The sequence below is a fragment of the Macaca mulatta genome, chromosome 1 (genome assembly GCF_049350105.2).
Source record: "Macaca mulatta isolate MMU2019108-1 chromosome 1, T2T-MMU8v2.0, whole genome shotgun sequence".
NCBI lineage: Eukaryota > Metazoa > Chordata > Mammalia > Primates > Cercopithecidae > Macaca > Macaca mulatta.
The window spans coordinates 173,852,882-173,867,101 of NC_133406.1; the positions used below are offsets into that span (position 1 = coordinate 173,852,882).

General features: G+C 35.1%; 1 protein-coding gene across 13 annotated transcripts in view; it reads right to left on the reverse strand.

Moving 5' to 3' along the window:
• Positions 1-749: 749 nt before the first annotated feature.
• SGIP1 (SH3GL interacting endocytic adaptor 1) overlaps positions 750-14,220 on the reverse strand; it is a 216,272-nt gene continuing 202,801 nt past the window's right edge. For 7 of the 13 annotated variants that reach the window (XM_077951325.1, XM_077950823.1, XM_077951260.1 and 4 more), the window contains 4 exons: positions 12,292-12,494; positions 10,804-10,868; positions 10,094-10,258; positions 7,581-8,832 (listed from right to left, as the gene is read on the reverse strand). In XM_077951325.1, the coding sequence (XP_077807451.1) occupies positions 8,810-8,832; positions 10,094-10,258; positions 10,804-10,868; positions 12,292-12,494 (456 nt within the window). In that variant the 3' untranslated portion in view covers positions 7,581-8,809. 13 annotated transcript variants of the gene reach the window in all.

The window sequence follows — 14,220 nt, forward strand, 5'->3', positions numbered from 1 at the left end:
TCATGGTCTTAACTCCAATGTATTACAAACGGGACTGGGTTCTTTCACTTTCCTTAACACGCCTCTTCCGAGCCTGTTAATGGCTAAGAAGCTTTGAAATGGAGACTGTTTGGGATTGAGGACCTACCTGCTGGTATGAATGGGCCTTTCCTCTTCCTTAGAGACTATCCCCAGCCTAAGCCCATCGGGCCTCCCCAAACCAAAAGCAAACAAAATAAACACTATAGGGACCCTCCTGTAGTGGGCAATCATTGGAAACAGACACAAGATGCCTCCAAGCACCTAGCCAAGGGCATGGCTCTTGATGAGTGTCCTGCAGCAATTAGCATTAACTGACAGTAATACATTGGGATTCCGGTGGAGCACAGTGTTAGGATAGTGTTGGAAGAAGAGCAATAGGTTCTTTTGCCTATCCCAATCCCTACTCACGGAAAGATAAGATCAGGAAAGGACTGCTGACTGAATATACTATGAACTAGGTAGGAACTGCTGGGTGATGGATAAACATTATCTCATTGAATCTGTTCAGCGTCTATGACATAGGGGACATTGCTCTATCTTTTTTTAAGATAAGGAAATGTAGAATCGTTGAGTAACATGCTCAAGTCGATACTTAAATCACAGAGCTGAGATTTGTCTAACTCTAAACCCTTGACCTTTGTCAGACCTTTGGCCCACCATCCCTACCCTAAACATGGAATGAAGTTTTCCAGAAATGAGGGTAAAATTTTAAGAGGCTGACAGTAAAAGAGATTTACAATTCAATTTATTTTCATATTTTTCATTTATTTTCCAGAAAAAGAAATCACATTTCAGTAACAACTTACATATAGAATTAAACTTTGTTCTGGAATGGGAGCCCTAGTTGCAGTAATGTGTCATAATAAATAATTGCATATTCAGGATTTTGTGAAATAGGTGATTGGGAAAATTATGAACAAAAACACAAAAATTATTATTTACAAAAAGTGATATCCATACTATTTCTAACTTATAAGGCAAGTAATGTTCAGATGATCTCATGATTATCTTCAACAAGTCAATTACACACTTTCCTGTCACCATTGCCAGCAGAGAGCTTTGCTGCAATTCTGTGAAGGAGCAAGCCTTCGCTTCTGTTGTTGGTTTTCTCCTGAGCACAGCATAGAAGCAGTAAAGCTTTCATCACAGACTAAGCAGTAATGGCTGTCAGAATAAAGTATACTTTTTTGAAATAGACGTGTAGGAAAAAGGCTGGGAATCAACATTTTGACTAAATTTTAAAAGTATCTTGAGTATTTTAATCCACAATTCCTTTTATAAATATTTTATACCCAAGGTATTTTTGTGAAATTATGTACTCAGTACAAGATTAAAAAGAAATTTAGTCTATTTTTGCTACATAGATCAAAGAGAGCTCTAAATAAAGGCTACCACCAAATCAAATTACACACAGCATTTTCCTTAGTTGACAGGATTTCATTACCTATAGAAACACAGCACAATCTTTCTGAGATTCCTAGTTTCTTATATTGTTCAAGTTTAAAAAAATCAATGCCTTACATGGCCACTTAGTAGGAATGAAAATTAATATCTGAGCATTTAATTCATATGATCTTTTACTATACAAGTAAAAAAACCCAAAAATTCTTTTTAATCAAAAACAATCGTGTTCAAACAACTTAAAAAGTCAGCTGTATACGTTACTGCTTGGCCTGTAGGGAGGCTCTGTTCATAAATAAGATTAATATATCATCATATCAACACTTGGCTTTTTCAAGAAAAATTATTCAGCAGCAATTTTCCAATTCCCCTTAGACAGAGAGGAGAGAGAGAGAGACATACACACAGAGAGAAAGAAAGAGAGAGAGAGAGATAAAGAGAGAGAGAATATGAATTAGACAGGAGACAACTCTTCCATGTATGTCTATTTAACAAAGCAAAAACTAAATTCTGACATCAAAAGTCAAAACAGCTATATGAATGATCATTCTAGCAACTTGAAAAGAAAAAAAAAAATCTGACTTTGGATCTTGGGACAGTGGTCCTTGTGATAGTTACTTGTTGTATGATTTAAAATACCTTAGAGCGATGGTATATGAATAATATCAAACATTTACTTTGCCAGATAAAAAGTCATAAAAGTAATATAAAACTGAATGAGTGAGATGGAATTAACATTTGTATGATATACTCATTCAATGGAACATTTTAAAATTATACATGGCTTATGATCTATCAGGCTGATTCACAAATTCTGGATGGATTAAAAACTGAACTATCTTTAGAGAAATGTAAAGTGATTCAGTTTGATTCTTTTCTATATGATAACAGACAATTTACCCAGGAAGTTTTTAAAGAAACGTTGTTGATTTGCTAAAAAAGCAACTGATTGGCAAAGTAAAGCAAAGCAAAAAAAAAAAAAAGCCACCACCACCACCACCACCACCAACAACAAAAACCTGTGAAATGCTCATTAAGAGTAGAGAATCTCGCAAAATCTGTGCTAAACAGTGCACTGCTCTTGGCTTTCCCCAAAATGTTTTAAATATAATTTCTGATAAGCTTATGTAAAAATACTGTCAACATGGATCTATCATGATTCAGTTTCCTAAAGCTGTTTAGTAAAACATTGCTGCAGATTATTCACTGGCATTAATTCCACACTGCAAATAATTGGAAACATCTTCAACAGATGGGGTCTGATATGCTGGTCATAGGTGCAAGCCTTAAAAATAATACAAAAACAATTTAAAAAATTTTATTGTTTTGAATATTTTAGATGATAAAGTTAAATTCACTAAGAGATACTAATGAAATTTAAAATAGATAACAATTCATTTGAAATGACAGGAATTCCCTTAAAATTAAAACAAAATTCCAGAAGCATTTTTTCAAAGCATTCCTGGTTATTTTATTTACAATTATTGAAGGATATATAAACTAGTGTTAAAAGAAAACTTTTCCAAAGGTTTCTCAAGGTGTGCTTAGAAAAAAAAAGTTTTTACCTCATTCAATAACTTTCTTAAGCTTCATTAAACACTAACATTTATTATTAATGTCCAAGGAGAGAGAATTATAGTATAGGACCATTTGTTCTCAGACCACAATGAATATCTTCCAGAACACAATTTGTAAAATACTGGAATATTGGTGAGCATAGCCCAAATACTCTTTACTTCTTTCCTTTAAAACATTATGGGACATTAAAAAATATATTCGTTTTTTGCCAAAACATTTTTTTACAAGGATAAAGATGTATTTAAGATAGGCAAGGTATTACTCTAGGGATAGAAGGAGGCAGTTAGAAATCAAAGGAAAAATAATTTTAGAAGTTAATCCTGGAGAATAAATTATTATACCCATGGTCAATGTCAACTATGAGGTATCTTTTCCTCACAGACATACCCAGTTAGGAAAGAAATCAGATATTAAACGAGGGCCAATCAAGAGATTCACCATGGTCAACTCAACAGACTTTACATTTAACATTCCTTCATGAAAGATATTTAGATCTTAATTAGATATCAACAATGCAACTCTAGCTTGCAGAAGATGACAGAACATTGAAGCAATGACACAAGAGAAAGGCAAGTGTTTTGTTGTTGTTTGTTTGTTTTAATATTTAGAGACTTAAGCAATGTATTCCTGTTTCATTTTCCTGCCATACACTCCACTGACAAAAAGGAACATTAATGGTAGCCATATTTAATTCATAAGTGAGAGAATGGCATTTAGATACTGTTTCCACATGATAAAAAAGCCTAAAGGAGCAGGGAAAATACAATAAAGCCTTAAGAGGAAAGTGCACACAGTAAAAGGTGGTGAGGCTGGTCATTCGAATAGTCCCTTTAATCAGTGTGACTTGGATTGATTTGTACATTTATATCAACCATTTAATTTGACTCATTGTATGGATACATAATATTACATTAACTTTCAAGGCTATATTTAGAGATCACTCTTGTTTTTCTATTATTAAATATAATATCATGCTTTCATTTTTTAAAAAAATTTGCTGATCAGAAAACCATGTGGCAAAATGAGTACATTCAGACTGAATGGGATTTTGCTCAAATATATAATCTTTTGGAAAAGGAAAAGCTTAAGCACAGACACATACACACACACTCATCTGTTTAGTATGTATCCGCATATTTTACTGTATTGTTCAATTTAATTTACAGCCTGTGGCTATTTTGAGAAAAAATATTGGTGCGACTCTTTTAGAATGAGGATACCACATGTTTGTAAAGTCAAAAGCTTACAAAATAAATAGGTTCAACTCACAAGTTAGAGATCTGAATGTCCCTTGCAAAGAAGGAAACATTTATTAGGATTTTGTGTTTGAATAAATAACAGCTTGCAACCTCCCTTCTACTTCAAGTCTTTTAAGACACTGAAGAAAAGGACAGAAATACGAAAATGAGAAAAGGCATTTCAGGCTACTTTGAGACTGAGATAGTATAACAGAGTAACTTTAAGAAAAAGATAGGAATTTTCCTAGGAAAAAAATATATATTTTTTAAGATTGTAGGCAATTAAGTGGACTGAATGAAAAATAAACTGACTAGAAAAATGTTTTTCATCTTAGAATTTAATGCTTAAAATCTGATATAATGTCAGAACTAAGAAGGACCTTAGAGATCTACTAGAGCAATGATTCTCAAATTTGGGGCACTTATCAAAATGTATATTCCCAAATCCCATCCCTAGAAGTTTATGCTGTCAATACAAATTTATCGATGCCTACTGTGTATAGCTTGTATGAACTTGATTATACATGTTACCTTATAATGCCTCAAAAGGTGGTTTATCTGAGTAAAGTAGAATCATGGAATTTCAGGGATGGAAGACATTGACATTTCATAGATCATTGTGTGTTGTTACGGTGTTTAACAATGTTTATCAGTCCCTACTATCTTCTAGGCATAGTGGTGACCAAGACAAAATCATTAATAAGTGATGATACAAAACATTAATAAGTGATGACACCAATCATACTTTGAGAAGCAGTGATTCTTTTTTGACAATTTTGTTATTGGAATTATCCTTATTTTGGTAATGGTTTTTCATGGTGGCTTTTACCTTGGCATTCAAATGAAGTATGTACAGTGACATAAAACAGATTTTTTTTTTGTTCAGGATGGACAAAGCAATTAAGGCATTTCCTCTGCAGTCAGAATAACTGGGTTACTTTCAGCTGCAGTGTCATTTTGGGGAAATTAATTATTCTATTTAAGCCTCAGTGTCATCACTTGTAAAACAGGAATTAAAAAGAATACTTACAAGTTTTTGATTGATAAGAGGATTAAATGAGCTAATATCTGTAGTGACTGCTACGTGGTAAACACTCTGTCAGTTTTTATTGTGTATCATTCAATTACTATGATTTTTACAAGTTTGCTTATAAAGCCTCAAAAGGTGGTTTATCTGAATAAATTACAACTGTGGAACTTCAGAGTTGGAAGACACTTGACAGATCATTGCATGTTGTTATGGTGTTTAAACCACGCTTTGGGGAGCCCTGATTTAAACTGTTGGAGAAACTCCTGCATTTCTTTGAGCTGTTTTGCCTACCAGGATTCCATGTGCAATTTTATTAGAAACAAATGCCCTGCTGTTAAGAAAAGCTTGAAAACCACTGGCAATCCCAACTCCTCATTCTAAAGATGAGAAACCGAAAAGGGCAGTGACTTGTCCAATATCATACAGCAGGAGTTAGGGGTAGACCCAACTGTAGTATTATAGTTATCTGCTTTCTAAAAGAAGATTTAGAAGTGGAAATATGTGTAATTATAGCTCAAATACTTTGCTGACTAAGAATATATAAAGCGAAAAAAATTCTGTAGTTTGACTGAGGGATTCCTATTTATTAACTCAAAACCCTTTGAATTGTGGACATTCTTTCTTTTACAGGTGAAATATATTCCCAAATACCATACAGTGAATTTCCATTTTGGCTGTGGGTGTAGAGAAGAATACAACTTTAAAAATGATTAAAAATTTAATTCTTAGTAATTATAAATTTCAATTATGATAAAATTCAGACTAATTCTTAATAAAAATTTATTTTTAAAAATTTCATGAAAATATGGAATTTATTGGAAAAGAAAAACATACTTTCCATGTTGCCAAAATAAAGTAGCATCATTTATACTTTTTATCTTACTAAAGCAAAACCTTTTAAAGACCATAACGTTCAGGAAATGGTGTTCTGGTTAACTGGAACCATTTCTTTTTGTTTTAACCCCTAGTACTGAAAATAGTTTTAATACCTACTAGTTCATTTTATTCTGACTTGGGAATAAAATGAACAAATGAATCTGACTTAATGTCTTTGATAACTGGACTCTTTCATTGCCTAGGATCATTTTCAGGACATGAATTCTTATTCTACAGTACTGTGGATATAGATGTAACAGGAGATTATAATCTACAAAATTAAAAAAAGAACAACAAAATGTCAAAATACAAATCCCTGATACCAGCTTTCTGTGTTATTATTTGAGGTCTTTTCTGAGAGATGAAGGGATACATTTTCTATTGAGGTTCTGGTTATTCATAGTTCAATCATTTTGAAATTGCTGACTCCCATTCTGTTTCATAAAGACCAATTAAGGAATTACAGGATTTCTTCATAGTTTCTAATTTAGTCCCTAGAAACATTTGAATAATGTTAGAGATTACTGTAATCTATGCTTTTAATTACATTTTAAAAAATCAATAAAATTATTTTTTGGGAAAAAAACCCTTGCGTTTAATTACTAATTCATTCCAGAGCTATACAAAATAAAACAAAATAAAATATAAATACAAAGACATGAGAACCAGTAATATTTACACGTTTTTTAATATGCTTTGTATTAATATTCAAATTTTTAAATGAATTGATTACTTAAAAACACATTGTTATATCCATATGCTGGACAATTCTCAGTTTTCTGCTACTTACTCTCCATTGATTTTGGTGTCATAAATTCCATGTTTCATGGAATTTAGAATTTTGCATTTTCTATTTTGGTTTCAAAACCAAATTGGATACCTTTACATAAAATGAGTATACTAATTAGTTTGTTCAAAGAAACTTCAACACCAGACTGCTTTAGGGAGCCGACTGAGAGTTTGTTGAATAGTAAGAATTTTCCCAGGGTAAAACAAATCATATGGAACATTCTTTTGGTAGCAAGCACTAATAGAGGAGTACAAAGATTAATTTAAAAAGTTGCACTGTAAACAATTGCCAGTCACAATCTCATTTTAGAAGTAAGACTTTAAAAATTTAATTTGATTCTAAAATTTAAAGGGGCTAAAGATTCTTTGTTAAATTTGAGTGGATATAAAATGAAAATTTAACGACTAATTAGAAAAATAATAACTTAATAATTATAGTTATTTAATAACATAACCTATAATATAAATTGGTTTATGTTTCAATAAGTTCTAGGACTTAAAGGAAAACTAACATTTTCAGATCTGAATGAGGGAAGGTTTTACAATTGAGACTCCTGAAGAAGTTCGTCTTTCTAATGTTCATATGGTGGGGACAGATTGAATAATTACAGTTTTTATTATACCTTGCAACGATGAAATGACATACATTTTTGGTAACTCTCCTCTTACTTCTCCAAGAATGGCAAAGATTTACAGTTTTATACAATGAATCTTAATCATCTGAAAGGAAATTTATTACACAGTAATGTGAATAGAATTTCATTTATAAAGCTTATTTTTTCATTCTCAAATGATATAAACAATGATTAAAATCCTTCTGGATCTAAACAGGGGACTTTTTTTTTCCCCTAAAATTCTCAGTCTCAGTGTTTTGATTTCCTGTGGAGAAAGAGGAAGACGCGAGGTATCATTCCCCCATACTGGATGAGTAAGATCATCTATTCAGAGTAATTAAGCAAAAGTTGTTAGCCAGTTCAGCTATGGAAAGTCTTGAAATCTTAAAATCACAATTTTGGTTTTAGTCTGACTGATTATTCAGCAATCCCCACATGTTTGCTAAACTGTAGAGAGGGGCGAGTAGTTAAGACTTCAACATCTTCTTTACTCTTGATTATAATTTAATATACTTAAACTTTAAATATGAATTGCTTTCCCTTTTTACACAAGTTATAAAAATAAGAGGCCCTGTTTACACAGTTTGCATTTTTATGAAATTTGCAGTTTGAAAAAAAAGCTTTTTAAAAAGTGGTAACTAATGCTTTTCTTTGAATATGCTGTAACCTTAGAATTTTTTTCTGAAATAGTTTCTCAATTTAACCCACTAAACATTTGAAGATAGAATTTTTATTTAGCACTAGAGTAAAACATACTAAGGATTGAAGAAAAGTAAGTTTGTTTCTTTTTCTTCTGGTTCCACTTAAGTTTCTTTAATGTGTGGCACCCCCTTTATGACAGCTATCAATATTATATTTAAATTTTATATATTGACAAAATGCAATCTACCTCTGTAAGCATTGTGCCATTCAACAATACTACTATTAAATTTACATACCACAGTTTGAATTACATCCATTTCAGGAATGGTAAAATGCTAAAACTCAAGTGTCTAACTGCTTTACTGGAATGAGAGTACAATTTACAAATACAATAATTACATTTTAAAACCATTAACAATATTACACCTAGAAGTAAATACTGTAGGACTGGTCATCATGGTATTGTGTGAGGGAAATCACAGCTGAAAGTCATTGACTTTCCACCTGATATATCCCAAGTGCAGATATTGGTTTGTTTTCATCAAACCAAAATTAAAACCTGTTTCTCATACATCAGTTCTCCATTATATGAATCCTCCAAATCCTTGCATAAGATATTATTAGTTATCTGCCAAGTATTTTCCTGCAAAACAAAACAACATGTTAACACGTTATCTGCTAGTTCAATAATGTAATTATTATATGGGTAACATTTCTATTCCTCCTTCCCTACCCCTAGGAGCCAGATACTGCATACTTTAGAGGTGCAATACAAATAAAAGATACATAATGTTTCCAAATCAATTTTCAATTTTTCAGATCGGCTAGTTGACTTTTCACATTTCCATAGATCCACAATTTGCAGAGGTTTGGGGTTTGCCCAGGATAGATTGGGAGATTTATTTCTGGATGTGAGAATGCAACTTATTTTAGAAAGGGTGCTCATATAACTTATTTTCCAACTTGGATCATTTTCGAGAGTGAAAAGGGTATAATTAATAATTACATCAGTACAACAGGCATGAAAAACCAGGATTTATCCCAGCAAATCACTGAAAAGTATAATCACTCTAGTATTAGAGAGTTCCTCTCCCCCAATTGAAAAACAAAACAAAACCCCATGGTGTGTGCCAAATAAAACTTGTCTCATGGCCACATTCAGCTTATGGGTGACCATTTTTGATCTGTGGCCTAGATTCTTTGAGTTTGTGATTAAAATGAAAAATAGATTCTCCCAGATCTCAGCTAAACCTGACAAGTCTAAACTCTATGAAGCCCTGTCAGAGAATAAAAAGTTTTCAGGTGGGAGATACATTAAAAGGCAAGGCTGGGGGCAGTGGCTCACGCCTGTAATCCCAGCACTTTGGGAGGCTGAGGTGGGCAGATCACGAGGTCAGGAGATCAAGACTATCCTGGCTAACACGGTGAACCCCTGTCTCTACTAAAATACAAAAAATTAGCCGGGCTTGGTGGTGGGCACCTGTAGTCCCAGCTACTCGGGAGGCTGAGACAGAATGGCGTGAACCTGGGAGGTGGAGCTTGCAGCTCACCATAAAAAAAAAAAAAAAAAAAAAGCACACAGTATTTGTCTCGTTCATCAATATAATAAAAGTAGGATTTACTCCATTAACCTCAGTATATACATCTATATAATGGGAACAACTAGTCCCACTTAAGAAACAGAGTTAGAAGTCAGAGCCTTCCGACTTCTGATTCACTGTCCTATTTCATTGTCCTATTTCTACTTCATTCAATACCTGGTTTGTTTTCTAATTGGGATGGGGGTTGGGAGTGGAAAAGAGGTGGAGGAAAAAGATGAGAAAATCACAATCTATTCCTCTTAAGGAAGAGTAGCTAAGGCAACATTATTTATGCAAATAAAAAAAATCAAGATACTCATTTACCTGCAGCAAACCTTTTCTTGATGAGCGAAAATCGATACCCTGCTCCAACAAGTTCAATGTCACAGCCAGAAAGGGTGCTTCCTTCACTTGTGAACTGCACAACCAATGGAGAAGGTTTGCTTGGGCCTTCAGATAACTGAAATCTTGCCAACAAAGAACCCACCCCTAAAAAAAACAAACAAACATTATTACAAGGTAACAGTCAATGTAATATTCTGGATATAATTTTGGAGATTGCATTCAAAAATTAACATACAAAATCAGACTTCATTGACAAAATGGTGATTAAATGAAGTTTATCATTGAATATTATGAGCAACTCTATTTGCACACTGGTAAAAGTGTACTTTCGTGAGATGGTACCTCAAAATTTGAAGATGTGCTACTTGGAAGCCCTTGTATTTTCCAACCTATGATTAATATCTGAGGAGAGTGAAAAATGTCTAATCAGGGAGTGTGGAATCTGACACAGGATGAAAACATGCCTCCTTAAAAGGCCTAAACGATAGTTTGATGAGTCTGTAGAAAAGGGGTAAAAGAGAATTGATTGAAGAATTATTTGCTTTTATTAATTGAAATAAGTAAATGCAAAAATGGAGTGAAATATTCTGCTTGTTTTTATTGCTACATGTTTTGGGTAATAGTTGGCAAATACCTAAAAGCCATTTTAGCTTTACATGTTAAATAAAATAAGCTTGTGATTCCATTACCTCCATTTTCTGACTTCTGAGAGATATCAGGAATCTTCCACAATATTCTCTGTTGTTCAGCATTCCTAAAAATGAATTAGGTAAAAGGTTTTTGCATATCCAAGAGTTTTTGTTTAGTGGATGCTGTTTTTTTTTTTTTTTCCAGATAGTATTAATTTTTAAAAATAGAGCTTGAAAAGTTTCACTACAATTTTAAAATTCCCTGTCTCTCTCTCCCCTCCCAAACATACATAAATCTCTTTTTTCCCTGTCCTTATTGTAACTAGCTAGAAAACGGTAAAATGAATATTTAGAGGACAAAGTAGAGCTAAAATTAAAAAAAAATAAATTTGCTGAAACATACATGGGAAGATAGATGGAAGTATTAGTTAATCAATTAATTAAGGTAATTTAAATTGGGGTCATGATCTGGCTGACATCCTTTTTTTGTTTTTTTTGAGGCGGAGTCTCGCTCTCTTGTCCAGGCTGGAGTGCAGTGGCGCGATCTCAGCTCACTGCAAGCTCCGCCTCCCGGGTTTACGCCATTCGCTTGCCTCAGCCTCCCGAGTAGCTGGGACTACAGGCACCCGCCACCTCGCCCAGCTAGTTTTTTGTATTTTTTAGTAGAGACGGGGTTTCACCGTATTAGCCAGGATGGTCACGATCTTCTGACCTCGTGATCCGCCCGTCTCGGCCTCCCAAAGTGCTGGGATTACAGGCTTAAGCCACTGACATTCATTTTTAAAACAAATTCCAGTTTCTGCTTCTGACAGTCATGTGGAAAAATGAAATGCTCTTTCTAGAACAAGTCCTATATAACAGATGATATAGGCACAATGTATCTATTCAGTTTCTAGTCCCATACCTTCTCTAGTGTGCCTTTTTATAGTTCAGAGGCTACAAAATGAAACACTACATTTCTCAGAGGCCTTTGCAGTTAGGGTCCTAGTTACAAATTAGGTTTACCAATTGCATGCAGGGTTTGAGATTTAGAAGACAGAAAGGAGGCAGAGGCCATTCTCCCGCAGCTTTCTTGACTGTTCTCCTCTGACCAGCAGTCTAACTCTGATGTGGGGATCTTCTAACACCAGGGGTCCACTCTAGCCTCTAATTTGTGGGTGCCAAGAAGCACTTAAGGAGGTACCAATAGGAGCTTGCTGGTCCTAGGATCAGAGTTACAGTTGTGGCTTCTTGAATGCTGTGGCTCTACCGGTGGCCTTCTAATTTCTCCCCTTCCCTGGATTGTGGCAGGCCAGTTCTGTAGAGCTCTGGGAGGCATTTTTGGAGATCCAGCCTGTTTCTTTAGCACTTCCACCATTGTGTGAGCATTGAAGTCCCTGTTGAATTAGTTTTTGCTTAAAATAGCTACCAGCGGTTTCTATTTCCTGCCCTGAACCCTAATACACAGGCCCGCTGTCATCTCCTCCTACAGGACACACAAGCTCTAAGAAGTCTATGACCCCTTGACCCAGAGGAGCCCTTTGGTGGAGAGAACAGGAGGCTTCATACCAGACTGCTGGTGGGAGCACCGCCTGGAGCTTGGTGACTCCTCCATCGATGGGGACCAGGAACTGCACATTGTTGAGGGCCACAGCGGTCGTCATTGCATCTGTATTGTATTTGTAATCTATGCGCAGGTCAGTGCTTGAAGGTTCACATCGCCAATTCACTGCCAGGTTCAGGGGCGTGGACTGAATGCCCTGGGCAGACACCTTGCCAAATGACAGGGAAGAGAATATTTAAGGCTCGACCAATAATCTGAAACAAAACCAGAAGCTATGATTTTCTCCCACAGGGATGTTCTTAGACATCAAAATGTCATAGTGTTGTTTATGCTGCTCACAAGCAACTGTGAGTGACAGGCACCGTGAAGGGTGCTGTGAGAGAGAGCTGGGTGCTTCAGGTAAACTGTTACAGACTAAAAATAGCAGCTACTAGTGTCAGTGGCACTTTGGAGTTTCCAGTACACTTCATGTCAGTTAAGGAGGTGGAATAGTACACTGGCTGGGAGCTGAGGCCAGGAAGCTAGACAGTCCCAGGTGTGAATTCTGATTCTGCTGCTCCACTTATAAGCTGAGTGATCTTGGACAAGTCCCTAAACCCCTCTGAGCTTCAGTTCTTTCCTCATCTGCTAAATGGGAATTACAACAATAATACTTACCTATAGAGTTGTCAGGAAGATTGAAGGAGATTTTTTTTTTTTTGTGAAACACTCAGCAGGATGCCTAGCACACACTAGGAATTACATTTTGATAAATGCCACCTATTAATATTCTTACCATATTTTCTCTTCAACAACAAACCAGTGAGTTAGACTAGGGTAAGTTATTATTACTCCTTTGGGATTTCATACCTGGTTTCAAGTCCTTACTTTGGCAAATCCCAAAGGGAGTAGATGGAAGTTACTTCCAGTTTTTACTTCCTTTGGGATTCCTTTAGCTGGAAGTGCTACAGCGCTGGAATCTACTGTCGATACTAAATAGAATCAGCTGTGAGCTTGACCAGGAAAAAGCCAGGTTTGAAGAATCAACAAACATTGATCTAAAGACAATAATATTGATGTGAATTCTGGGTCCATAGCGAAAAATTTACAGTGTTACAATTTCTCGATCATTCATTATGGCGCTGAATAAGTCTCTAAGAAAGTCACCTCTCACAAGTACATGTACATTGCAGGGATCAGATGAGTGGTGTCTATGCCCTTGGATTTTTATTCATGGAGTGTGATGAGCTTTGCTGATTTTGAAGGATATAAACAACTGTCTAGGAAATGCCTGCACATATGATCACCATGGAGAAGGGTCCTGAGGGTAGATTGAACTCTGAAGGCAGGAGTGGCTGTGGCAGAAACAAGCCCCAAAATGGATTCTTTTATAAAATGACAGATACGGCTTTTGATGACAATTTAAGCTAGTTAACCATTATAGTTTTTAAACTTTGAAGATGATTGGCAGCATAATGCTTTCTGCAGGCAAACATTTATTTAGAAATCTATTAACTAAAGCAGATCAAAAGCAGAGCAGAATCCCCCTCCCCCACCCCTTTTTCTGAACTCTGTCTTCAGCAGTAGTTCTCAACCTGATTATAGTTCCTCTACCTGGGGAGGTGCTTTTTGGATATATGAAAATGTGTTTTTGATTGCCCCAATTTCCAGGGGATGCTTTTGGGCCAGAAACTAAATGTGCTGCGTTTAAGGGCAGTTCCACAAAATGCTAGTTGTGCTTCTCCACCCAATTCCTTGCATTGTTAAAAAACAACAACAAAAACACAGCTAAATAACAGCAAAAGGGATTCCTCAGAGCACACGTTAAAATAAAGCAGCAAGTCTTGGGCTGTTTACATTTCAAATTACTTTGAAATATATTAGGCTATTAACTTCTTATAGCAAGCTATAAAATAGGTAGATATCATTATTACCCTTATTTGAAGATGAGGAAA